Source organism: Mytilus trossulus, chromosome 8 (genome assembly GCF_036588685.1).
Source record: "Mytilus trossulus isolate FHL-02 chromosome 8, PNRI_Mtr1.1.1.hap1, whole genome shotgun sequence".
In the NCBI taxonomy this organism is placed as follows: domain Eukaryota; kingdom Metazoa; phylum Mollusca; class Bivalvia; order Mytilida; family Mytilidae; genus Mytilus; species Mytilus trossulus.
The window spans coordinates 38685248-38712851 of record NC_086380.1 but is presented as its reverse complement, the minus strand read 5'-3'; the positions used below and the strand labels follow the sequence as shown (position 1 = coordinate 38712851).

General features: G+C 32.1%; 2 protein-coding genes across 3 annotated transcripts in view; one reads left to right on the top strand and one right to left on the bottom strand.

The window, feature by feature from the left end:
• Positions 1–1182: 1182 nt before the first annotated feature.
• LOC134680921 (uncharacterized) lies at positions 1183–8771 on the bottom strand. 2 transcript variants are annotated; one of them, XM_063540226.1, is made up of 2 exons: positions 8582–8771; positions 1183–1857 (listed from the first exon to the last, which is right to left on the bottom strand). In XM_063540226.1, the coding sequence occupies exons 1-2, from the start codon at positions 8587–8589 to the stop codon at positions 1203–1205; spliced, it is 663 nt and encodes a 220-aa protein (XP_063396296.1). In that variant the 5' UTR covers positions 8590–8771; the 3' UTR covers positions 1183–1202. The 2 variants fall into 2 exon arrangements, with proteins under 2 accessions (XP_063396296.1, XP_063396294.1); XM_063540224.1 differs by having other exon boundaries at positions 8451–8595.
• A 171-nt stretch (positions 8772–8942) lies between these two features.
• Positions 8943–27604, top strand: part of LOC134680920 (uncharacterized) — a 35496-nt gene continuing 16834 nt past the window's right edge. The window contains exons 1-3 of the mRNA XM_063540223.1: positions 8943–9165; positions 14372–14483; positions 19269–19362. Coding sequence (XP_063396293.1) covers positions 9051–9165; positions 14372–14483; positions 19269–19362 — 321 coding nt within the window. The 5' untranslated portion in view covers positions 8943–9050. The remainder of the gene's footprint in view (positions 9166–14371; positions 14484–19268; positions 19363–27604) is intronic.

Here is a 27604-nt window from a genome sequence, read left to right as displayed (position 1 = left end):
TGAACCACAGAAAAACTGGACTTCCTCACTTTCACCAGTACAATGTATAAATTTAGTTCCAACCGCTCAATGGAACTCAAACTACAATCCAGAAACCATCTTATCAAATATTTCTATTTTTAATAACAGTGACCTTGAACTTTGACCTATCTACATACCCCAACACTTTCTATTTTAAGTAACAGTGACCTTGAACTTTGACTCAATATAAATTATGTTCTCTCCCTTCTCTATATCTTTTATTTGTATAATTTTCATTGCAATCATGCAAGGAATTTTCAATTTATCAAAAGGTATGATCAGAAAGTGCTGTCAATATGTTCCCTTTTTCAAGCAGCATAAATTGTGTCAAACATGTCAAGAGAAAACCAGGCAATTTAGTTGTTTTTCAGCTGTTTTAATAATGTAGTTAGCATATTTACATTTTCACATGTCTTATCTTGATAATATCTAGCAAAAATTCCAATGTCACTTTTACAAAGTTAAATAAAATAGAGAATGGAAATTATGAATGTATCAAAGAGAACTTAACCTGACCAAAGAGCACAAAACAGCCTAAACAATTACCGTATAGCGGGTTATTTTCGCGGGTGTAAAATTTCGCGATTTTCATTGAATATACGAAAAATTTTGGCGGTTATTATTTTGGCGGATTCAACATTTTTAACATTACCTTTGCATGTACACTTTTAAATTGGTGGAAATTATTTTGGCGATTTTGTTCTATCCGCGAAAATAAGCGAAAATTTACACCCCGCGAAAATAACCCGCTATACGGTATTTGATTGATGGTGTTGAAAAACAAAACCAAAAGTTTGCACTTTGCACAATAAAAAATGTTTCTGTTCAGCAGCGAGAGGACTGCCGTATGGTTGATAGAGGTATACATTTTGCCTTGCAACTATTGACCCGTCAAACAGTTGTTGCAAGGTTTCTTAAAAGGACAGAAAACATGGCACTCAGAGTCTCTCGCTATAAAAGGTCTTAGGAAACTTATGATTTAATGCCTCCATTCAATAGAAAGGTGCACCTAGCTGAGTATTAATACATTCCTCACAACTAAAAGAATGACCAGGTTTACCATTAGGTTGGAGAAGTTAAGAAATGTCCATATTTCTATACCCCATTGCAGATCATTACAGTTGACCTGAAACACATCCCCCCAATATGCTTAAAATGAAACAAATTTCAAAAGATTTAATTTATTTATCAACAGTCCATGGTCTTTCTGCAGCCCTCTGTCTACCCAAAGAGGATAGTGCTTTTTTGGAAGGTACAAGACCTCCAGAGAGTCCAGCTCTATTTTTTCTTTTCATACCTCCCATGTAACTATCATCGTCATTATCTTCCTCTTTCATAGCAGGAATATATTTTGGCTGATGTAAAGGCTTCTTTACTCTATCCGTAAAAAGGGGAATTTTATTGACTCCTGTGAACGGATCAGTCTCCTGATCGAAAGGAACATTTTGAACTTTAGAACAGTTATCTATGTCGTGAGAATATTTACAATTGTTTCCAAATCTACATCTCCCTCTCTTAAATTTATGACAAATCTGCTGTTTTTTGCCAGTTGCTATTTTTGTTGCTGAAAGTTTCACATGTTTTTCAAGAATTAATTCTTTTTCTTTCTCGGCTATATGATATTGAGTTACAAATACTGAAGCACCAGCCGATGGTTGCAATGAGTTTGAAGCACTTGGTAATGGCTCAAGTAAAGGGTTCGGAAGTCTTTCAGCTTCAATTTTAGAATCTATTTCTTCTTTGTTGCTATGGTTACTAATGTCACTTTCATCACTGTCATTGTCTTCTGTTATTAAATAATTCTGTCTTTTATCTTCCGTAGCCTCCACAGATTTTCTGAAGAAAAGCAAATATATTTTCAGAAAAATTCACTTGAAAAACAAATATTTTTTTAAAATTATTATTGGTAGTATTAATTATTTGGAAAACAAAAGGTCCTGAAATAGAGTAATTTTTAATCAACAGCATTGTCCTATATATATTAGTTATTAAAAAAGTTGAATTCTATTATTCGCTGCTTTACGCCATGCATGCTAACAAATTGAAAACTGTACCTATATATGCCTTATTTTAAGTCCAGATTTTTTTTGAATTGAATTGTTATAATAACTTAGAAAGTATTACTGATCATGCTGATTGAAATACTGCAATAGGGAACAATTTGACAATGATTGAATTTAGTAGTGTTAACCCTGTGATTATGACCTGTGTAGTGTATAAAGCAAATCCTAAATACAGCGTTTGGTGGTGCGACTGTCAGATGCCGAACGTACAGATATAAAGGTAAAAGGTAACAGATGAATATACAGTACTATTGGTATCGGTATTGGATTCGACCTGGAACTTGTTACTTATTGGCAATACTTATTATGTGGAAAACAAAAGGGTCTGCAGTGGTGTAATTTTTAATCGACACCATTGTCCTATAAGGCTATATTACATGTAGCTATTCATAAATTTGAATTCTTTGATTTGTCTTTTTTACCCGATGACGGCTGACAAGATATGAATTTAATAAAAATGTCATATTGTAATTGTGTACATGATTTTCAGATAAAAAGAATATTGTGTGAAAAATATGAAAAAAAGAGTTTTCTAGTCATTCATCTGGGTTTAACTATCCAGGTTAAGCTTTCATGCCATGGTGCTGGGGAAGAAATGAAAGCCCCCCCCCCCCCTTTTTATGCTTCATGCAGGCTGCTGTGTGTTCAGAAGGAATACAAAAATTGTTGTGTAACTGCATATCTAAAAAAAAAACAAAGCAAAGACCATAAAGAATATGCTTACATTTTTTAAGCTCTTGTACATGTAATCTTAGATTATTATACAGTAATTCCAGTTTTAACTGGGACTATTACACTAACTTAGTACAATAGTCCCAGGTTTAAATAAATGTGGACTCATATACATAGCAATTATGTTAAAATATATATATGGGAGTGCTTAATTGCTTTGTTTTTTATTGGGTTCTTTTTGTATTTTTTTTTTTTTTTTTTTTTTATATATATTGACATTTCTCCGCACAAACTACTAATGCCTCATGTTTGTCTTCTCAAAGTGAGATACACTTACCGGGTGCACTTGAGTCATTTTCAACATAGTATTCATTGAATAATAATACATTGCTACTATTTTGTTGAGTGTATTTTCTGTGGGTATATTTTTTTTTATTATTATTTTTATAACACTTGTTACATATCTTTTACTGTGTGTGTATTGCATATGTTATTGTTTATAATAATATTGTCTGTATCATATGCCCTCCTGGGGCCCTAATTTGGTAAATAAAAATATTCTATTCTATTCTATATGTTGATGAATTGTAGTTTACTGCAGTCTGACTCTACTCTGTTGTGCTTTCTTTTTTGCTAAACTTTATTCATTCATTCATTCATTTTTATTGGTGTAAAATCCAAATATTGGATTGTTACCAATACAAACATGACAATCATTACAAACATATAATACATGTAATACCTAAATTTAAACAACATTCATATTCTATTTGTCTATATTTAAATGTTTTGAAGGATTGATTACTGTATATAGGGAATCACTGAAGCATGACTAGAGAGGGCCCCCCCCCCCCCCTTAAAATAAGTTCTGGATCCTCCACTGAAAATATTAGAGAAGAAAAAGAAACTGAAAGTGCTATTCTGCTATTCCAAGAAAAAAGAAACTGGAAGTGCTATTCCAAGAAAAATGAGGTTTTGACTATACATGTATAAATACAATGTACACAACTCACAAGTGGTTATTGATTTTTCTCACTGTGTACATAATCATATGTACATGTAATAGTCATGATAGTAGAGACATATATATAAGTATAAGTCTCTGGTAATACATATTGGTATCTAATCAATATTAGATATTGAGCGGTCAATATTGTATGAGGGTCATGAAAAAGTATCATTTTTTTTATGTGCGCATGTGCTGGGAAATGGACGTCTAAATTGCAGCTCTCAAAAATATTTGGAACTTACAGCTTTTCTAGAGTAATAAATCCCGGAACTTGCTATTACATCAACATTTGGCTTACATTTGTCATTTTGTGTATGAAAATTACCAAAATATTTGATATTTCCTTGTAAATAAAATTATTTGTATACGTAAATTTTTGATTCACATTTGTACAGTGGCGGGAAAATTTATTTTCCATAAATGTAAACATTGTAAACCACTTCCGGTTTACTTTTTTTTGTTTTTGTTTTGTTTTGATCGGCAAACAGAGTCTCTGTGATTAAATAGGTAATAATATCCTATCTATCTATCCTTACACCTTATATAATATGGCTTCCTAGTGTGTTTATCCTGTGTCCTTGAGTCGCCCAAGGAACGAAGATCTAATTTGTCATCAACTACTAACTGTCTTATTAAACATGTTATGAATGTGTATGAGAGTCACCATCCTTCTCTTCACTGATTATATTTTTATGACACTTAGACTCTGTCAAAATGTTTAAACATATCTTAGTCGTGATTTGCTCAACATTTTTTATTTTTCTGAGCACCGTCAATGAGTTTAATATACAAAATAATATACTAGACTCCAACAAATATGAGGGTATCACTATCAGCCTTCAATGTGACACAACAATTGAGGTATCTACTCAGATTTATTACTGGCACTTACATGTGTCCAATTTTAAAAGAAAATGTGTTTTTGGCAAATCAGATCGCCACATTCATCTTTTGATCAGAATTCTTTTAAGCAACCAGGTTGAAACCAACCCTGGCCCATCAAACTTGAATGACTCCAGTTACCCATGCTCTATTTGCTCGCATGAGTGTACCTGGGACAGTGATGCCATTGTTTGTGATAATTGCGATAAATGGTGTCATATTGGATGTGTAAATATAAGTCCTTCAATGTATGAAAAGTTTGGAAATTCATCAGCACTTTGGATATGCCCGATATGTGATACTCCTAATCACTCTAGAACCATTTTTCAATCATACCTCTCATCAGGTAATTCTATTTTGAACCCTAACTCATATTCAGTACTTTCAGATAGTTCAGCTTTTTCCTTAAGCTTTAATATAAATGATAGTCATGAAAACTTTGGAGACCCAGTTGCTACATCATCACCTAAACCACCCGTGACGAAGCAATTAAGAAATAAGAATATTAATAGACAAAACTCATTAAGAGTTCTTCAGATTAATTTTAGAAGTTGTAAAAATAAAGTTCCTCAAATTGAAAATTTATTAACATCATCTAAACCAGATATTATTATTGGTAATGAAACTTGGTTAAACAAAGATGTATTATCTTCTGAAATTTTTCCAAACACACTATTTGAAGATGTATTCCGAAACGACAGGGTCGGAAAAGAAGGTGGAGGTGTATTAATCGCCATTAAAAAAGGTATTATTTGCCAAGAAGTATATAAAAGCAAAAATGTAGAACTTATTGCTGCCCAAATTAATATAACTGATACTAAATCCTTAGTTATTATTTCTGCATATAGACCACCAAATAAAAATGATATAGACTATCTCAAACAAATGATCATTGAAATTAATGAACTTAAGTTAAAATTTAAAAATTCCACCTTCTGGCTTGGTGGTGACTTTAACCTTCCAGACATAAAATGGCCTGAGCAAAATATATCTGGCTCAATGTATCCTAAGGAGCTGAATGAAGCATTTATAGATATGCTTAACAACTTAGGCATTGAACAAATGGTTGATTTTCCAACTAGGAAAGATAATATACTTGACCTTTTCTGCACAAACCAACCTGCATTAATAACAAAAATAAAATCTATACCAGGTATATCTGACCATGATATTGTTTTAGTGGATGCAATCTGCAAGCCCCAAAGATCTAAACAATCACAACATAAAATTTATTTATGGAAAAAGGTAGACATTAAAAAGATAAAAGACGTAACATCTCATTTTATATCTGAACTTATATCTCAGACTAATGAAAATTTAAATATTGACCAATTATGGAATAAATTCAAAGAAGGTAGTAATAAAATAATAGATGATAATGTACCAAGCAAAATCACTAAATCTAAATACACCAACCCTTGGGCAAATAGGGATATAGACCATTTATGTAAAAAGCAACGTAAAGCTTACAACAAAGCTAAAAAAACTGGTAAACAAGAACATAAAGATAAATATAAAAAGTTAAAAGCTACTGCTCAAAGAGAAATAAGAAGAGCCCAGAGCACATATATGCAAGAAATAATTAGCCCCCAGTTAGAAGAAAAACCTAAATCTTTCTGGCAATTTATTAAAAGCAAAAAAACAGAAACATCTGGAGTGTCACCATTAAGAGGAAAGGATGGCTTATTGTATAGTGAGCCGAATACACAAGCTAACATCCTAAACGAACAATTTAAAAAGGCTTTTACAACCGAAGATACATCCTCTATGCCAAATAAAGGTACAAGTCCCCACCCCACTATGCCAGACATATTTATTAGTAATAATGGCTTATTAAAATTACTTAAAAACTTAAATCCACATAAAGCCACTGGCCCTGATAATCTGCCAGCATATTTTTTACATAATTTTGCAGAAGAATTGTCTCCATTTTTGACATTCTTTTTCCAAAAATCTATTGATACTGGTAAAATCCCAAATGATTGGAAGCAGGCTAATGTTGTACCTATATTTAAAAAAGGTGACAAGCATAACGCTATTAATTATAGACCAGTTTCATTAACTGCAATATGTTGCAAAATTTTAGAACATATTTTAACAAGCAACATAAGGAAACACCTTACAATTAATAACATATTAAATGATAGTCAGCATGGGTTTAGAAGCAAAAGGTCTTGTGAGACCCAACTTATCATCAGCATACAAGATCTTGCTAAATCATTGGGATATGGTAACCAAATAGATGTCATACTTTTAGATTTTTCCAAAGCTTTCGATAAAGTCCCCCATAAAAGATTAGCCCAGAAATTAGAATTTTATGGTATTAGAAATCAAAATGATAAATGACTTTTTAGCTGACAGGCAACAGCAAGTACTATTAAACGGTGTAAAATCTTCAAAATTAGCAGTTGATTCTGGTGTCCCTCAGGGAACAGTTTTAGGCCCAACATTATTTTTACTCTTTATAAATGACCTACCCGAACATGTAACTTGCAATGCAAGACTTTTTGCAGATGACTGTTTATTATATAGAAATGTAAATAATAGTTCTGATGCACAATTACTTCAAAAAGATTTGTCTAGTTTAGTAAAATGGGAAGAGGATTGGCAAATGAATTTTAATCCTGAGAAGTGTTATGTAATTCATATTTCTAAAAAAAGTAAACCTTCAACTTTTGATTATATATTACATAATCATATTTTAGAAGCAGTAAAAGACAGCAAATATTTAGGCGTAACTATAAGCCATGATCTTGATTGGGGAACGCATATTGACAATATTACTTGTAAGGCAAATAAGACCTTAGGTTTTCTTCGTAGGAACTTAAAAAACTGCACACGTAAGGTTAAAAACCTTACGTACACATCACTTGTCCGTCCGGTCGTCGAATACTCTTCCCCTGTCTGGGATCTGTACAAAAAACAACACATCACTCAGGTTGAGCAGGTACAGCGTAAGGCAGCCAGGTTTGTCTTTAATGATTATAAAGACAGATCACCTGGAGCAGTTTCAAATTTAATAAAATCATTGGAATGGGAAAATTTAGAATCTAGAAGGAAGAAGGCTAGATTAACTATGCTGTATAAAATAAATTGGGGGTTAGTGGAAGTTCCTAAGGACAACTTAACAATTTCTGATAGACGCACTAGGGGGAAACATAAATTTAGGCAAATATCCACAAATAAAGATTTCTATAAATTTTCATTTTATCCTCGCACTATTTCGGACTGGAACTCACTACCTGAAGCAATAGGTATGTCTGACACCCTGGAATCCTTCAAAAGTGGCATATCCACTCTAACACTTGAAGGATCCACAGCAACTTATTAAACTTTAAAGCCACTGTACATAATGTATATATGTTATTGATAACGATTTTTCTTTGTCATATTGTTTTTAAATTAAGTCCATATGTACATAGCACACAAGTTCCGGGAATTTTTACACTCCTACCTAGGAGTCTACTCCCGTATTCGGAAGAAGAAGAAGGGACTATTATATACTACTACTAGTACAAATGTATAATAGTCCCAGTAAGAACTAAATTAAATTTGCCCTGCAATAGACATCGACAGTTTAACTATATAGGTGAAGAAGCTACTCTGTGACTTTTGTGTCCAATACTCTTGGTGGCATAGCCGTACTATTGTCTATCTGACCAGTCTTAAAGGCAGTTATCTATACATAAACAAGGGGGACCCTCCCCCTTTTTTTTGAAGCTGCATACAATTGTTCTGTGCACCAAAGATATAGACAATATTGATGTGCAACTACATATTCTGAATAAAACCTAAAAACATACTGTACAGGACTTTCGTCTTCGCTGTCACTTTCACTACCATAATTAGCTACCAAGGATGCCATTTCCGGTTAAATTTATAATATCGCGCTGAGAAAGTTTAATATTTTCATTGGTTAAAATTACCGGCATACCTTCCCATGCCGTGTTGTCATAGTTCAAACAAAATAAACCTCCCTCAACATTGTCACTAGGTAACAAATAAAAAGACTTTTATGTTTTTAAGTGAAATTCACATTGAGAAGGCAAATATATCTAAGATTTATTTATTAATTCATTTTCTTTCAATGCAAATCATTCAATCACTCGCCAATCAGCTGACGGAAGTAGGTGTCGCACCTGTAAGAATTTAGAACCGAATGGGAATCGGAATTGATATTCTTGATGAGAAATTATTTGCACAAAATTTAGCTTAAATAAATCAAATATAGAAAATGTGCTTCCATTTCATTCATACAAACTGATTAAAAAATTTAATGCACTAGATAGATTTGCTGGAAAGATAGTTTTCGTTATCGATTTTTCGGAAATATTTATCATAATTTCATTTATCCCTTACGACCTCCGTCTGTCTGCTCACATTTTGACAGGAGCCGAAAGAAGATGTCAGGAAAATTGAGGCAGAGGACGTCGGCAAATGCCGCTGACTCAGCCACTCAGTCTGTAAACGAAAAGATCTTGAAAGAGTGCCATTCTCTTTACACAGAACCAGAAAATGGTGAGATTTTTTTCTTAATTTTGTCTGAATATAACTTTTTCCTTTTTAAGCCACATACAAAAAAATGTAGAAAAAAGGGCAGTGACCGAAGAAAATCGAATACATACGACGTCATGGAAAATTAATATGTGAATTTTGTTATGTACATCTTAAAATATATTTATTTGTTCATTTAATTACATAATTTTTTTTCAGCAAGACCAGTTTTTGTTACTGCCCGTTCAAGGTTGACCCGGCTGCGCTAAATATAACTTCTAATCCTTAGTCTGCTGACTATTGAATTCCTTCTTATTCAACCAATTCAAAGGTCATGCATAAATGATTGGGTAAAGTTGTCCTCTGGACATATTTCTTTTATTACAGTATATATTCAGGGAATGTTAAAGATAAGGAAGTTGCTGACTGGTATATTGAAATACAATTAACCATTACAGATTAGATGAATCATAAAGTACTTGAAGACCTTTGTAGTTGCTTTAGCAGTTTCAGCCTCACAAATACATGTTCTATCTTTACTTAGTATTATATTTAATAAATTATATATTACCTCTGTATGTGTTGTTTTGTGACAGACATTTTAAAACCTTTGAAAAGATGCATTGTCTGGGTTGCTGACTTGGCAGGAATTTGATCTGACCAGGTTCAAGTTCACAAGGTCACAGATGAGCACTGGCCCTAGCCAAAGTTTTTTGTTAAGAAATAAACTACTTCTGTTTGGAATGAAGGGGACTTGCTTGAGTGACATTGAGATCATTCTATGAATTTCAGAGAGGTTCAGCCTCTGACATGTACTGTGAGGTTTCATTTCAGTCCTATTTGCTGGACAAATTCATCATATGTTGATGGTAGTGAATTGTACTGTCCCATTGGTGATCATATATATACCACATTAAATTTTCTCAGCATTCTGCCCAGGGCATATTTTTGCATAATTTCACATCTTTTTTTTCTCAAATGATATAAATATTTATAAATGTGTTATTTTCATGCATATATTAATTTTTGGGTTATCAACACAACTATGAAGTACATGATGGGGCAAGTGCAAAGAAGTGGGTCTAGAGTGATAGTGCCTTTAAACTTGAGTTTTCAGTTGCATTTTGGTGCTTGTCTGTAAGTCTAAGAGTTTAAACCTGTCCAAGGGATCATTGAATTATTTCTTGTGTTGGAGGATGTGAAGATACATGTACCTGCCCAATTTTTTAATAATACTAATTGGTGTTCATTAACTTAAGAGTTCAACATGTTCAATAAGGAGTTAGAGAAAACAAGTATGTGTCCCCAGGATATGAATGCCATTTCTTCACTTTCATTTTCTATGTTCAATGGACCGTGAAAATGGGGAGAATCTCTAATTTGGCTTTATAAGTAGAAAGATCATATCCAAGAGAACATGTTTACTTAGTTTCAAGTTGATTGGACTTCAACTTCATCAAAAACTACCTCAACCAAAAACTCTAACCTGAAGTGGGACAGACAGAAGCACGTACCAGAAAACATAATGGCCATAAATGGGGCATAAAAAATCTAAACCACCTCATTTTCTGACATGATTGGAAGGAGGGCTGCAGAGATGTGAAAAAATGTTTATTATTTTAATTTTACAATCTGACATGAGATGTTGCTGTTAGATTTATTTGATTAAAAGCTGTTTTCTATTTTGATTAAAAGACCTTAATTGTATGCCCCAACTTGGGGCCTTATGTACACTGGTCTATGTGTCTGTGCTTCTTCAGGTTCAAGTTTTTGGTAAAGGTATTTTTTGATGCAGTTGAAGTCCAATCAAATTGAAACTTAAATTAATACACTATTCCTTTTGACATGATCTTTCCAATTGTAATGGAAAATTCTGACACCAATATCATGGTCCACTGAACATAGAAAATAGAATGATAATGCGAATTGGGGCATCAGTGTACATGTACCATGAACTCATTTTTTAGTAGCTTGAACTCCTCGTGTGACAGTCCATGCTATTGTTCATCATAATCATTTATGAGATTTCTCTTTCCTTATGCATGATCTTTGCCATTGCTTTTTTGGGGTGGGGAACTAATTTTGTGTCATCAACGCATCTTTAGCCCGTTGCTACAATTTATTGAAACTTTTTCACAATCATCCATACAGTGCTGTTTTTACCTCCTTCCTTTTATGTCCCTGCAACTAAAAGTTTAGGGGCATATTGTTTTACCCATTATGGGTACATGTATATAGTTATTCTGAATAACTCCTGCCACAGTTTGAATCCTAGTTAGTTTTTACTTTTTTGTCTGAATGTACATATATTGACATTGTTCATGTGGTCAGGGTTTTGATTTATATTAATATTTGCTCTTTTGGGGATAAGTTGTAATTGAACTTGTAGGTTCTCTTTCAAAAAAATAAGACTTGTGTTGTTGCTTTCTAAGTGAACATTCAACTTTACTGTTTAGTGAATATTAATAGTTTTCCAGCAAGGACGCGTTGTGTCAGTGTAAGATCACCCCGGGTGATCTTACACTGACACACCAAGTCCGACTGGGATAACTATTTTACATCCCAGCTCTTTTAGATAGGACGAAACAACCATAACAATATACTTTATATATTACTATATGATGTATACCCTTTTTGACCCCAAACACCATGAGTAGATATCAAACAATGTCAAACTCGCCCCACTTGCCAATTGGCCCACACTATATCGCCACTTTATAAATATATATTCCCGCTCTTGTTAACCGACTCCCCACTTTGAAAAAAGTGTAAAATCAAATTGAACAATCAGTCTGAAAACTCACTTATTAACGAAATAAAGGTCTGACACCTCGCCCCACTTATAAAAAGATCTTGCTTCCTTTAAGTATGGCAAATTACTTTTATTTCGTATCTAATCATCCTGGTTTAGTGGTATGTGTATTGGCCTTGTATGCTAATGGTCTCGAGTTCAAATCCCAGCATATACACTGGATGTTTTCTTCGTGAAATTTGATAGATAGTCTTTTCCGTATAATTAATTATAAGTTTTATAGTGGATTTGACATTCCCCCCAAAATGTTACAGAACAAAGGAAAGCATGCATAAAAAAGAAACTCAAACTAGGGTGATCTGGTAGGGGTGATCCGGCTCAGATCACCCCTGTTTAATATTATGAATTTCAGAAACTTGTACAAAGTGCTTATTACCACATAATACAGATCAAGTTTAATGGGTGTCCTCTCTTATACTATTCTTGAGTTGTGCCCCTTTGCTGATTTTTTTGTGTCCATTCTCTGACTTGTTTTTCTCTTGAAACCAATTGTTATGAAACTTATACACAATGCTTTATATTACCACACAATACAGACCAAGTTTGATATTGGGTGGCATCACTCTTACCGTTCTTGAGTTATGTCCCTTTATAAACATAAAATTGCTAAATTTTCATTTTTGTTCTTTAACTAGAGTGCCTTTAAAGAAATGTTATGAGACTTCTACAAAATGCTTATTACCACAAACCTCAGATCAAATACAAATCTGTGTAGAGTCACTTTTCCCATTTTTCAGTTGTGTCCCTTTATAATGTTGTTTGATATACAAGTGATGGCTTCATATACGGGTGTCAATGGACACATTCCCTATTTATTTGAAAACATTTTTGGGGGATTTCCTATTCAAAAGCATAGACAGTCCCTCACCTTGCTTTATAATTGGGGGTACCCATTGTTTACATAATTTCTAAAAACCTTACCTGATCAACACTATTGTGCACCTCTTTGTTATTCTTGAATCAGAATCCTATTTAATTAATTAATATGAATGTTTCCCTCTCTGAAACATGGACTTCTCTTTGTTTGATTTAGTTTGGGGTGCCCCTTTGAGGTAAAGATGATTTATAAAGGCACACTTGACTAGTCATTAAAGTGAAATGAAGATCTATTCAGTATTTATGAAGTTCTGAACTAAATCAGTGTTGAATGAAGACACAAGGAAAGAAAAAGGGAACTTTGTGTAATGAATTAAACCATAAGAATGCCAGGAATAATTCAAATAAAATAAAAACGGGATTTGTGAATATAATTTTAAATTTGCAATAGTGAAACTGAAAGTGGTACATGTACTTTTTCATGATTTTTTGTCTTCTAGCACCAGGAATGAAAATTATGCTTTACTATTCATGGAAGTGGTTCATGATAATTGGTACGGCATAAATGTACATGTAGTTAGACATATCAATAAATAAACAAGACACATTTTACTTTGAAGATATATTGGAACAGGTTAATTGTATAAATGTGTCATCAATGTTTTGCTAGTCTTAAATTCAGACATCTCAAATGACCCACTTTTCTGAGTCACTGTCTGCATCTGAATTTGACTCATCATTTTTATCCTTCCAGTTCATTACTTGCTGATCTATTATAAAATGTCTATCTCTGTTTCGTCCATCTCATACTTTAAATTTGAATGTCATCAACATCTATTGTATACTCAAGTCTCATAGTTTCGATCTAATAGATATCATGGTTTACACTTGAATCAGAGAGTTGCTTCTTGTCTATAACTTTGGTTTTCCTGGCTGCCATTTAGCATTAGGGACCTACATGAGTGTTCACAGTGAGTTACATGTCTTAGTAGGGTTGTATGTCTTCTATAGATTGTAACCATATGAGTATGCTTTACCATGTGTTTACTGTGGATTCATTATTATTCGTTGGATATCAATTTTCATGGATTTTGTGGGAATAGGTAAACCACAAGGCCATAATAAATAATAGGTTTGTTTGTCCAAACGCTACCTACCCAGAAAAAAACTGCCTACTCAAATTCTTTTATTGTCCTGATTTGAAGAAGTTTTTTTTAATCAAATAGGCATGAAGACTAATAAGCATCTTATACTTCAATTTCTTTTTTAGAAAAAAAAGAAAGAAAAAGCCTACCTACCTACCCTGTGTCAACCTTTGGGTAGGGTTAAGCGTGGCCCAAAATAAAATTTTCAACAAATAGATATTTACTAAAGGCTTGTATGAAGATTTTAGCAAAAGCACGAAATTAAATATCCATGTCAGAACATGTACATTGTAGGTTTTCATTAATCCAGAAAAATTGGTACCCACGAAAAATAAATGAATTCACAGTTTACATAAATGTTGAGCTCAGCTGAATTAAAATGTAGCCTGATTATTGTTTGGTTATAAAAGATCTAGATTTCCAATTTAACAATGCATGTTTAATTTATTTATTATAGGAATGGTTAAAATAGCTGAAGGTTTAGGTCTTTCTCTGCTGGCCCCAAGGAAGAAAATTACAGTTTTGATGATTGGTAACCACTCAGCTGGAAAGAGCTCATTTATAAACTGGTAATATTTTTTGGTGTGTTTATACAGCCTCTATGGATTTTATTTTAAGTCACAGTGTAGGGTGGGCAAAATCTCTAGTTGAATGGGTTGATCAGCCTTTGAGTGGACAATGCTCTATTTTTGCACAAGATATGCAGGTGTTGTAAATTAAAATATGCAGATAATAAAATGTATTAAAACCAGGAATAAAACTTTAGTAGACATGTTCACTCCAGTCCTGAGCTGTAGCTCTTCACACCCCTTTAAATGTGTTAAAACACAACACAAAATAAAGTGTGTTTGGCCTTGTAAAATATTTGATCTAGGGCCTGAATCTATTTGATTTCTACCTTAACTTGTTTTTTCGTGGCATCAGTTTTATATCTTCTCAATAGTTGCAAATTAAATAACTTGCCTGTTGACATAATGATATATCCCATATTTCAAGATGTGGCTTCCAACTATACATATTTAATTTGCATACCTAGGGTAATATTACAAAATTAGTAAGTTGTTCAATTGCTTGGCAATTGGTGCTTAATATAATGCATGGAAACCAATTAAGCATTTTTCAGAATCTTAATATATGCATCTTCGCTAGCCAAGGGTTATGATCCACTCCCGCTCTCTTGAATTGGCTAGCGAAGATGTAATATATGATGCTGTATATATTCATTGTGCACATCAATCTATTTTTTCTTATCAAAAGATGTCAGGGGCGGATCCAGCCATTTTCAAAGGGGGGTTTCCAACCATTTGCTCCCATTCAAATACATTGATCGTCCAAAAAAAGGGGGTTCCAACCCCTGGAACCCTCCCCCTTGGCCTTGGATCTGCCACTGGATGTACAGTATTGTATCAAAACATTGACATTGCTTGGACCAGGCAGGTATCAATATGTTAGCGTAGCCTCAGCTTGGATCATTCTGTTCTAGTTTAATTTGTATATTCACTTGTAATTATTTGCATTACATGACATGTCATTGTTAATAGTTAACTAGCATTTCAAATAGGAAAAAATAAAATAAAAAGAGAAAAGCTATTGATTATAGCTGTCAGACAACTTAAACACCTTCATCTATTGACTAATAATGAAAGTCCTTAAGGTGCAATGCAATTTTATTTTGTTTTACATAATAAGTGATAGTTATTAAGCAACAAGGATGTAGGTTTCTTTTGCTTGTCAGCCAAAGCAGACAGTCAAATATTATTGCGTCTGTATGAAAATCAATATTCTGTCTCCGATTAAAACCACAGCCACATCTAGGAGGCTTGCAGTTTCCAAGAAATTCTGACGATTAAAGTATTTCTAGATTCTGATGCAGTAATTGAAAAATGGTGGATGTGATGTTTTAAATTTGAAATAGATTCAAATTGAATATTATTGAAATAAAATATGGTTTCAAATGTCTGTGTTGTTTGGTGTGTAGATTCTTGTCAAAGAAAGAAAACAAAGAAGGTTTAAAGTTGATCTGCAAAAATGTACCGAATGGTCGAAACTTCCAGTTCCATGATGAAAAATTAACATTCATGTAGGCACTTCGCACATTTTCAGCTTAATTGAAAAAGCCCAGCTCAATATTAAGTAGTCTGAAGCTGAGCTACTTGGCCCCCAAGGCCTGCTCAGCCTTTTCACTTAGGCCTGATTTTAATTTTCTGTGACGAACAGAAAGAGAGAAATTTCTTATACTTGTGTTTCATTGTTTGCCATAGTTCTAATTAACATTATAATAATCAATTATAAGAGAAAAGCTAATTTTGAAGGAAAATCTCCAGTATTAGCTGTGAGTTATTTGTGTAGTCTAGTGTTATTTATGGAATCTTTAAGCATGGATTTAAAACACATACCAAATACGTCAATATGTAGTTAATCTCTTAATCTGAAGAGGAAACCCAACCACATCACTATTTAAAGAAATTACATCAGACGTCTAAAAAACAACCATATAAAGAGCATTAATAACTGTACATATGTAGAAGTGCATCGGTAAAATCAATAGCAGATAGCTAATTCGGTTCCCATCCTTTTTATCCTACACGAGATGTAAAAATTTGCCGATGTTGGCAGTTTGAGTTGTTAGACATATTGTGTCTGATTTTTAACGGAATTTGGTAAGTTTGTATTGATCTAGACCCGAATAATGGATAGTATGTGAAAAATTGAGACACATGTTGTCTTTTGTTATTGCGTTATTAATGTCTCTTCCAGAATGCTTATACTGTCTGCATTTTTAATGAACTCTGGCGGAGTTATAAAAAATCGTACTTCTTTTGTCTAGGAGTTAATATTTGATCAAGTTTAATTGTGCGGATTTTGTTTCCATCATTTATGACTTATTGTTTAGTTTATCATGTAATTAGAATCTTTGAGGGAATATGTACTTTCTGTAATTATTCATTATTGGTTGATTGATATTGACTTGTATATGCCAATTTGTAAGTACGAATTTTTATATTTTTAATGAAGAAGTCTTTATAATTCTGTGGATTGTATTTTCAAGTTTACATGCTTAAAGATTAAAGTATGCATTTCCACTAAATTTATTTCAGTTAATGCTAAATTTCTACAATTGGCAACTTTCTGTATGGATTTCCATTTCAAGATGTCATTTTCCTTGATTTTTGTGTCTGAATTTCAAAAATAGCATATTAATGAAGAAACTTAACTTATCTCCCTAATTAATCCTTTTATTTCTTCTTATAATGACTGTTTGAAATGATGGAAGAAAAGGCTGTTTGTCAATAAAAGAATATTTATTTATTACTATCAGCTTTTTCGATTTAGATAAATTATTTTAATTTCTGCCATGCAGGAAATCATATATAACAAATTGATGTGTCAGTATCTATTCTTCGTTTTGTTGTAAAAGACTGAAGAGTTGTCTCCCATTGTAAATTTAACAGCTGTTGCAGAAATTTTATTGTTATAGAAGATAAAAATCCTTTTGATAAATAATCAATTCAGTGAAAATGCTAATGAATTGACTCAGTACATGTCACAGACATGCCGTTATATTGTTTTCATTGGATTTATTAACTTGACTTACTCAACTAACATTTACCAGTCTGGCATTGTTAAATTGGTTATCAAGAAACTTTTTATGCTGATTAAACATAAATCTGAATGTATGCAATCAATCAGTTTTTGCTAGTTCATTCGTCTGGCTTCAGGTTAAAGTTTTTGGTGGAGGTAGTTTTTGATGAAGTTGGAGTCCAATCATCTTGAAACCTAATACACATGTTCCCCATGACATGATAGATCTTTCAAATTTTAATGTTAAATTAGAGATTTAACCCCATTTTCATGATCCACTGAACATAAAAAATAATAGTGCGGGTGCATATGGGGCATCTGTGTACTATGGACACATTCTTGTTTATAGTCTTGTTCATTTTAGATAAGAATTGACATTTACTGTCATCTTAATATACACTGCAGCTCTCAGTAAACACAGTTAAAGTGCATTTTGTCCAGTTAAAGGATAGATATCATTGGCCAATTTTTACTTCCTTCTAGGTAATTTTCAGTTGTCCCATGGACTTTTAAGATTAGGTGATTACACGTACAGGATGAGCAAATAGTTGAGACATCCATGTCTGGACAAGTGCCATTATCATGTACAGGGTAGTAACCTCAGTTCAGTGAACAGTAGTCCACAATGTAACAAAAAATTAATCTGAAATATCCCATTTAAATAAACACTTAAAACTGGATATCTGCTCAATTTCTATTAGAGTAGTGCAACACCAAATATCTGAATAAATTTTAAATTTTGGAATGGTGGACATAAGTTATAATATATATATTATATATAAATTATAATACATGGATTATACATGCTATATGCCACAGCCAGAGCAGATGGTGACTTTTTGATATACATGTAGTGCACCTTACGGTATTAAGCCGAATATTAAGTCCATAAGCCTAAAACAGTGAATTATAGATTGAGCTCATATTTCGTTTCTGACAACCTCCCAGTTCTTTTCATATTGTGTTTCTGATGCGTTGTGACCTCTCAGTTCTTGCATCAATCCAAGGAAAGGGACATTGCTGTTGACATAAAGCATCTAAAAACATCAAGTAAAAAGTAGTTTAAAAATGTGCATTGTAATATTAATTTATATGATTTATTATGACTTGAAATTCAGAAAAAAATCATTCCTTTCTTGTATCCATATTAATAAATACAAGTATGCATGATATAATAAAGTTAAATACATTATCAAAATAGAATAATTATGATAATTAAATAATAGAATGGTTTATTTTTTTACATTGATTTACCTTTTGATTACCATGTATGATGTATCTATGGTAGCAAATTGTTTTCATGAAATATGAATGTTTATGACATTGTCATGTGGTATGAGCGTAAGCCAATAAGAATTCAGATTAACTTAGAATTTGACATAATGTTGTTTCGAATTATGATGTTTTTGAATTCTGTCCAGCATTTAAACCAATGCTGAAAGGGTGTCTATTTAGTTGCTTGGAAACCTAGCAACAACTTAGCAGTACTTTAAGGTAGATAACCTGCTTGTCTTTAGCTTGATTGTTGCCACACTTTATTGCAATGGCAGTTAGTTTTCCTATCCATATCCTTGTTAACCCAATTTGCAGAATTTTCCTTTTGGATTCATTTGTAATTCATCCTTTGTCCCCAAGAAATTGAAGTAAGCATCAACTATTTGCTACTTCCAAGTTATGCAAGCAACAATCAGTTGATGATGTTTTATATTTTTGCAACCTATACTAGAAACATATAGCTCAAATTCTTAAAATTTTTGTATTTCTCTTTTCAGGTATGTTGAAGAACATGTACAAAGAACTGGTGTTGCCATAGAAACACAAGGATTTTCCTTCATTACCAGTGGCAGAAAGAGGGAATCCTTAACAGTAAGTTCAAAGTTCATTTATTCATGTAGTTAACCAAGGGGTGGACATCAGAGGTCTTTCTTTAGTTACACAGGGCCAGCTTTACCCAAGGTGTACATTCTTTTTGGCAAGAGATTCAGTCTTGGCTCTTGAACCAAATTTAAAGCAAAGTAATGATGCTAGCAAGATTTCATGAAGGTATTGAACGACAAAAGTAAAATGCTGAGACTCATTTAGGATTCAAACTAAGTGTGAGCCTTTCTTTGTTCTTTTCTGGTCCTTTTATTATTCTTTGTCATGTTTGTCAGTATGCATGCTGGTGTGGTCTGTTGCACTGTGATGTGTCCTGTCTGATATTTTATTATCTTTTTATATGTTTTATGCACCAGATGGTGAATAGTAAAAAAGCCGTGGCTAACAATAGTCATGATAGTAACACATGGAAGGAATTGACAGAAAGGTGTTTTATTGTTTTTCATCATTTTAGATATAGGAGAATTACATTTCATAATTCTGAGTACATGTATTAAATCCTGCAATCCTAGTCATAAAAAAACTTCCACCAAAACTTAAGTGCGGCTTTGAAAAGTTTAAGCTGATAATCATTATCTTTCTACAATATATAATAGAGGTGAATTCATTAACGAACAAAGGAGTATAACACTGTGTGGGAAAAAAATCAATTTTGCTACCAGCTGGGCAGCTTTAAAAACTGACCACTTTTTTATTCGTTTAAATAAATGACGGTAGGTAGGTACGAAACCAAATACAGATTAAGTCTAGGTTGTTGTTCACGGTATAATTACTAGATACAGATTGTTTAAATTTTATGATGTCTACACCCTGTACTGAAATCTTAGGAGTTTAATCAACCATAAAAGGATTGAGGGTCTATAACTTGTGTAGGAAGATCTGGTCATGTTTTCGTGTAATTGATATTAAAATAGGTACAGACAGATGGTGAGTAATATTTGTGGATATTTTGGGAAAAGTTCTGATAAAATCATGTATTGGATTATAACGAATGTTTGAAATAGAAATTTTTAAAACATTATCATATGATATTAATGGAAAGTTGTACTTTAATGAAAATTATGTTGTTGAGCAAATATTAAAGAAAAGGGCAGTTTTTATGTTGTCTGGATTTATAGATATAAAGTTGAAAATATGAAGCAAAACTGTTCTTCTGGATCAATTCTAACAGTTTGTGGGTCTAGATATATAGATTTGCAGATTATGAAGGGGTCAGACAGCAGACAGGCTGTCCCTAGCCCTAGGTGTTGTTCAATCTAATAAAAATCTGTAAAATTTATAAAATAAAAACATAAGACATAGGCTCCATTTTACAATTCCTTATTAAACATTAGCTGAAAAGTCACTTTAAAAAATAGGGACTTGATCCTAACCTTTAGAAAAATCAATATCTGTGTGAAATAGAAATTTTCTAGATACGCCCTTTTCATGAAAGTTCATCTTAACTTTGAACAAGTACACCTTATTTAAAAAATGTACATGTATATCTATACATACTAGTTTGTCAGGTAATGTGATAAGTTATATAAAAAGTCATAAAGTAGGCTGATATACATTAGGTAGGAGTTTTAAGAGTTCTCCCTAACGATCTTTTCCAATATATACATTTGTATAGGAGGAATTGTTTCTGTCCTAACTAAACAGAAATAGAATGATGTAATTACATAAAGGTATGAATCAGCTGACTTGAGTTCAGGTATTTATGTGTCTACATACTTGTTTTACCTGTATATCAAACTTTCTGCTGATTCAGCAAAATATTGTACCATCAAGTAATCGTTTAAATCTACTGGACATTATAAAACCAATTGTGGACTTAACCTTTTATTAGGATTATTGTTGGATGAAATTCAAATTATTAGAATCTGAAATCAATAGTATACCTACATGTAAATTATTACTTATTTTTTGCTGATAAAGACATTTTTTGGGGTATTGAACTGTGAAGTGAAAATATCTTACAATCTGTTGGGGAATCTAAACTTTTCTTGCATACTTTGTTAGGTATTATTTCATATTTGTTAAATGCATAGGTTTATTCAGTTCTTTCCAGCCTATATTTATTAGATATACTTTGAAATTGGGGCAGTATTCCCATATATATTTTATATGGGGATTACAATGAGGAAACAAGTAACCTTAATCAAAACATGATAATTTGTATACATATAGGGTGGGGCGCTCATATTCACCATGGACACAATTTCCCCGTTTTATGATTTTGAGGTGTAAAAACTTCAAAGGATGGTTGAAATGGAAGAAATATGCCGTTAAATTATATTTTTGTAACAAATATGATTATTTTTGAAAATGAGACTAAATTTCGGCACTTACGGCAAAGGACCTAAAAATGGACAACAATTTTCAGCCAATTTCCTGAATGACAAAACGATTTCAAAGAAGCATTCCTTAGTAATTCTTTGACTGATTGCCCTAAATTTCATTTTTTTTTCACCTTTCTAATGTCTGCTATTTGTCTATAATGAAATTTCTTTGATAAATATTGTTTAAAGCTACAGTTATTTGGTTTAAATAGATATGTAAAAACAGCGAATATGTGTCCTCCGTTGACTAAAAATTAGGAAATTTAAACACCCTTTAATCCAACTTTTCAGATGATTTTACTCAATACAAACACGTTTTCAAGCTAAGAATATTTTGCATTTGAAGTTATCCTCATATAGAAATATCAGTATACTCAAAAACATAAAGACCTGAACATAAAACTAAAGAAAACATGGAAAGATATGGCGAAAAAGAGCACCCCACTCTATATAAAGGGTGGTGCAAAACAATACCAATGGGAAAAATTTCAGTTTTTTGTTTTCAAACATAAGTAAAGCATGATGAATGCAGGATATCCTGCTAATTTAATGACATCATTGTATAAGGATGCAAGTCATATAAATCTGTAACTTCTTGTAGGCCCTGTAATTATAAATTAAAGAACATAATTTTTAGTTGTGTAATTAAAGGTTATAAGATCATTCATAAAGTTGGATAGAGTATGCATGTACATATATATATATAGACAGTTCGTTACAAGTCTGTAAATGTACAGTAGGGCCCCATACGTCAGAATTTGGGCAAAAAAAATGCTGGTCATTCACTTTGCCTTATTCAACTTTCTATAGTAAACTCAAGTCTCCTTTCAATTTAATGGTCTTTAGGCATTATTTTGGGAGTGGAAAGGGGGGTTTGGGTTGAGTTTTGAGCAAACCACTCGTGTTGCATCAGTGAGTGTGTCCATACTTACGTGAGCATTATACAAGCTCAGGGGGAAAAGATAGCATTAAACTATGTATACATGTAGGTAAAAACAAATGTAGTATGCAGTGAATGTCGATCAAGGTCCAAAAGATCACAATGCAAAGCATGGTACATTTGTTTACACGGATAAAGGATGGAAATTATTGTTTATAAATATTATCAAATTTATTTGCACATGTGGATTAAAAAAATTTGAAAACAAGTAAGGTTTGTTTATTGGCATGATTAAAACAAAACTTGAAAACTCCATTGTTGGAATAAAAGACTTTCTTTTACTTGGAAGATTATTAGTCTTTAGTTGGAAAGTCAGTGTAGAATTATCCTCAATTATTTTTGGATCAAGTTAAAAGAAATAAAACTATCTCAAATACTGCTGACATCAAGATTTCAGAATTGCTATGATTTTATAACACTGACAACTCATTTTATAAAATGTTTTGTTAAATCTTCAAATTTTTTAAAGTATTCATGTATTTATAACATACAAGACATAATTAGTATGAGATACTTCAGGTGAATAATCAGCTGTTTACTGGATGGGGCGGTATAACCTTGAGCACTTCACAGTCCAGTATGTTCACCTAGATATTGGATGAAGTTCAACATTGGAGTGCTAAAATTTGACCTTCTTATATATTATATTTATTTTAATGTATTGGTATTTAGAATTCAAACATAATTGATCTTCAGGAGTGGATAGGCTGATTTTTCACCCGTTAAAATCATTTGATTGAAATAAAATGAAGGTTTCATGTGTTTTTGTTATAAATAAAAATAATAGAATATTTAGCAGGAAGTAGGAAGATGTTTTTGAACCTAAGTTTTTCAGTTCAGTGGAATCAGGAAATATCAATAATATATGACTACATTTAACCGTTTGTACATGGATACATGTAATTGATTATTCAGGAATAAGAGGTAAGGTGTTTTTTTGTCTGAAGGGAATGTTAACAATGTAATTTCAGCTCATCAAATTTTTGCTGTGTCAGCAAAACCTCCCAGACAAGAAATCTATAGCATGTGTATTGATTGATCTTAGTAATCTTGTTTAAGAGACTGTTGTGTATTCACTCTATAGAGAAAGGTCATTAACAGTGTTATAAGGGAGATAATCCATAATTATTTCCATTATGTTCTGACCTTGGTCAGTTATATAAAAAAATAATGACTTGTATAATATTATATATAATTATTGCGAAGTATAAAAGCTTTTTGAAAATGTAAAATTAAACATCTTTTATGGTAACAATGTTTTAATTTTGATTTGAAATGACAGTTTACATATACAGTCAAGTCACATAAACTTTCTCACTTTTCAGACAAAGTTTAAATAATCCTATTGTATAAAGGTTAAACTGAGCAAGAACTGGACAGATAAGTTCAAACCATTTTAATCTGTATGATTATATGTGATTTAAGGCCGTCTACATTTCTAGTGTAAAGTGGTCCAGTCTGGTAAAATTTTTGTTTTGTTTTCTAAATTAATCACAGTTTATCTAACCTTTGTCTAGGAAAGCTAGAAGGTGTTTGTAATGGTTTGTCGAGTAACAACGCTGAACGTGGGCAGTTTAAAAAAAATTAGTGTTCAAGTCCATGTTTAATGATTGATTGCATGCAATTGTCTGCGGAATTTACCAAAATTTGTCAATATAGTTTTGGCAGCTTTAAGTTCTGTGAAGACATTTTGCTTGTCAGGCATAGCCATATTTGACAATAAAATATATAATGCATTCAAATTTATTAATAGTCTGCCGAATGTCTAGACTCTCTTGAAATCCGTTTATTATATCTATAACATTTTCTTGTGTATGGATTTTCTCTGTTCTTGATGTTTAATGATACTCTGATGCCTTCTCCAGGGGATGATATAATATTTCAAATATGGTATTGTAGACTTATTTTATTGTTGTCTTTATATTTTATTAATTTATCATTTAAGAAAATTATGTCTTTGGTAGTTAAGACTATCATATAAAAGAAAGCTCAGTCATAAATTCAAGTACTAGTATATGGACATACTTAGTTTAAGCTTAGAACTTTTGAATTTGGTGGACAATCTGTTCTATATGTAGAAACTTGCGTCTGGTGTATTGAACGGATCACAATTATAGTTAAGATTATTATTGATATTGGATAAACTACAATGGAAACATTCGATATTGAGAGTTTCTGAACCCTGCATGTGTACATCAGCATTGTCAAGACAATTTGACGAAGAGACATCTTTATATATGGAAAATTTCATCCACCGTCTTTTTTTTCTCAAGTTTCCCAGGTGTGTCTCATTTAAGGCTGCATGTTCATGAGTGTTGGCAATGGGAAGACTGGTAAATGTTTATCAGTGAATTCAATAGATTTAATGTTAACAGCTGTATCGATACTTTTACTACATGCATATATTATATGTAGATTTGTATGCCTGTATGTATATTTTAAAATTTAAAACCAGGGAACATGAAATAGAAAAAATGTTAATCCTGAGTGATGGTCTTGATATATCGTGTTTATAAAGGTCAAGGACGTTGATACATCAATACACAGCTGGTAAAAGGTGAGTCTACTCATTCTTTGTTGATCAGGGAGAAAATGCTTTTTTTTTGGTTATCAGAAAGTTAATTTTCTCTGTATATACATATTTTATTCTAAAAAGGAATAATAAATTAATGGCCAGCAGGTAAAGCAGACATTTTCTCTCTTTTCTTACAAAGCAGCGCAAGCTATTCCTATAGGGAGAAGTTTTCCCGATTATTTATCTAGAAAGCTACGAAAGTTTAAGATGTTCTCATTTTTATAAGTATCTGCAAGTTCATTCATTTCTTATCATCTTGGGGATCATCTGTATTTTGAATATATTGAAAATTTAGATAAAAATATCAGAATATGTTATTTCAGCATATTGGCACTTTGCATTGTTATATGGATGCATAATTAATAATCTATGCATCAGGTCAGAGCCAAGTGGAGCTTATAACTTTCTTTGGAAAAAATGTTCTCATTATGAGATAGATCTATAACCATTTTCCCCCAACCCTACAGACTTTAAAATATATTATGCATGAATCATTTAGATTTTTTATTGTATCTTAAACATCAATATACCTGTATATAAATACATGTAGATGTGATGAAATCGTGATTTCATGTCTTTTTGTGACATATAGAACATTTGCATTATAATGATATAACAATTGACTGAGAAATTCATATTCATATCCATCAAATCAAAAGATTTATTAAGATAATATTGATAAGAATGATATTGATTTACTGCATAGATAATTTGAAAGCAAATTGGCAAGTTTTAGAGACTATTTTATATTATCTGAGAAATACCCAGTATACAACATACAAATATATGAAAAAATTATTACAGACTTTTATACTGAAAAGTTAACAAATGATACATTTTTGTTCCAACTAAGGATCTCAAAAGACCTCTGTGAATCTTCAGGGGCCTTGAATTATATATCACATTTGTTTCAACTTATCAACCATGCATTATAGTATATAATGGTCTTCATTAAAAGGTCCTACTGGTGCTTTTACCCATCTATACAAGTGCTTGCATTTGGTACTGTCGAAATAAAATAAATATAGCATATTATTCATTAGCTTAATTAAGGTACATACAAGTCCAAATTATCTATAATGACACCCCTCTAGCTGAATACCCAGTCTAACAAAAGTCACTAGGAGGCTTGTTTGACATTGAAAAGGACTTGAATGAATAGAATTTAGTTTAACCCATCTTGGACCTTAAATTTATACCTTTTTAATCCTGACTAAGCCCCATTTGGCAGAAATCATCATTGTAACAAAGATTTAAGTTCAGTTAATCCAGTAGACAAAACATAAATACTGGTTACTTAAGTTATATCCTTGTCCTAGATACAGGACACTTGGTTTAACAGAAGTACAATGTCAAAATAATTTCCCCCTGCTAATAAAATTCATCAATTTAAGGATACATTTGGTAGACAAAACAATATTAGACTGCAAATGTTGACATAAATGGTCCTAGGGCAAATTTTCTACAGTAAATTTATATGAGGACAGATTTGTGTGATGGATGTATGTGCACTTCTTGCATTGTTTGCGACTGAGAGGTCAAGCTTGTATGATCTGAGTCATCTATTCACATTTTTCATAATAAGCATTTATAAAACCAACAGATCCATTTTTTTCTTCAATATTTCATATAGAATTCTATGCATGGATTATATGTATATAAAATTGTAACAGTTCCTGTGTTTAGAAACCTTGAAATCTAACTGTACTTAGTCAGTAGGCCTAAATTGATGTTAAAGACAGACATTTTGTGTTTTACCTAATTTTTATGCCCATTCAACTACAACTTTCTTGGATTTGCTTGTAAATGGATAACAGAAATAAAACATGTTAAATACAAATTTAAGTACACATGTCCTCACATATTATAATTCCGGGTTTTTACAAAGATATGAAGTAGGTGTCAAAACTGTCAAAATTTGGCAGGTAAAGTTATTTCAAATATTCTGAAGACAAAAATGTCCCTATTTTGCCAGGAATGTAAGATCTAAAAAAAAAAAAAATATGAACATTTGGCAGGTTAAGTTACTTCCAATATGCTGACAAAATGAACTAAAATGCCAGGAATATAAGAACTAAAAGACAACAAATTTTTTGGTTAGCACACTTTGACGACCTGATTTAGAAATGTCATAGTACATGTATCTTCACTATTATACATTTTAAATGAATAGTAATTTTCAAAACCTAGTTGTTATACTCCAAACTTTGAAATTGGTTCTTATAGTATGAAATGTGGTAATATTTCTTTCCTGAGGATTCTAAGCTTTTCTAGAGCCAGCAGTACAAGGGATCTGACTTGAAAACAAGCAATAAAAGTACCTATCTGTTTTGTTATACAAATTTGTTAAGATATTAAACTTGTTTTATGTCAATGAGGTGTTTTTTTTTC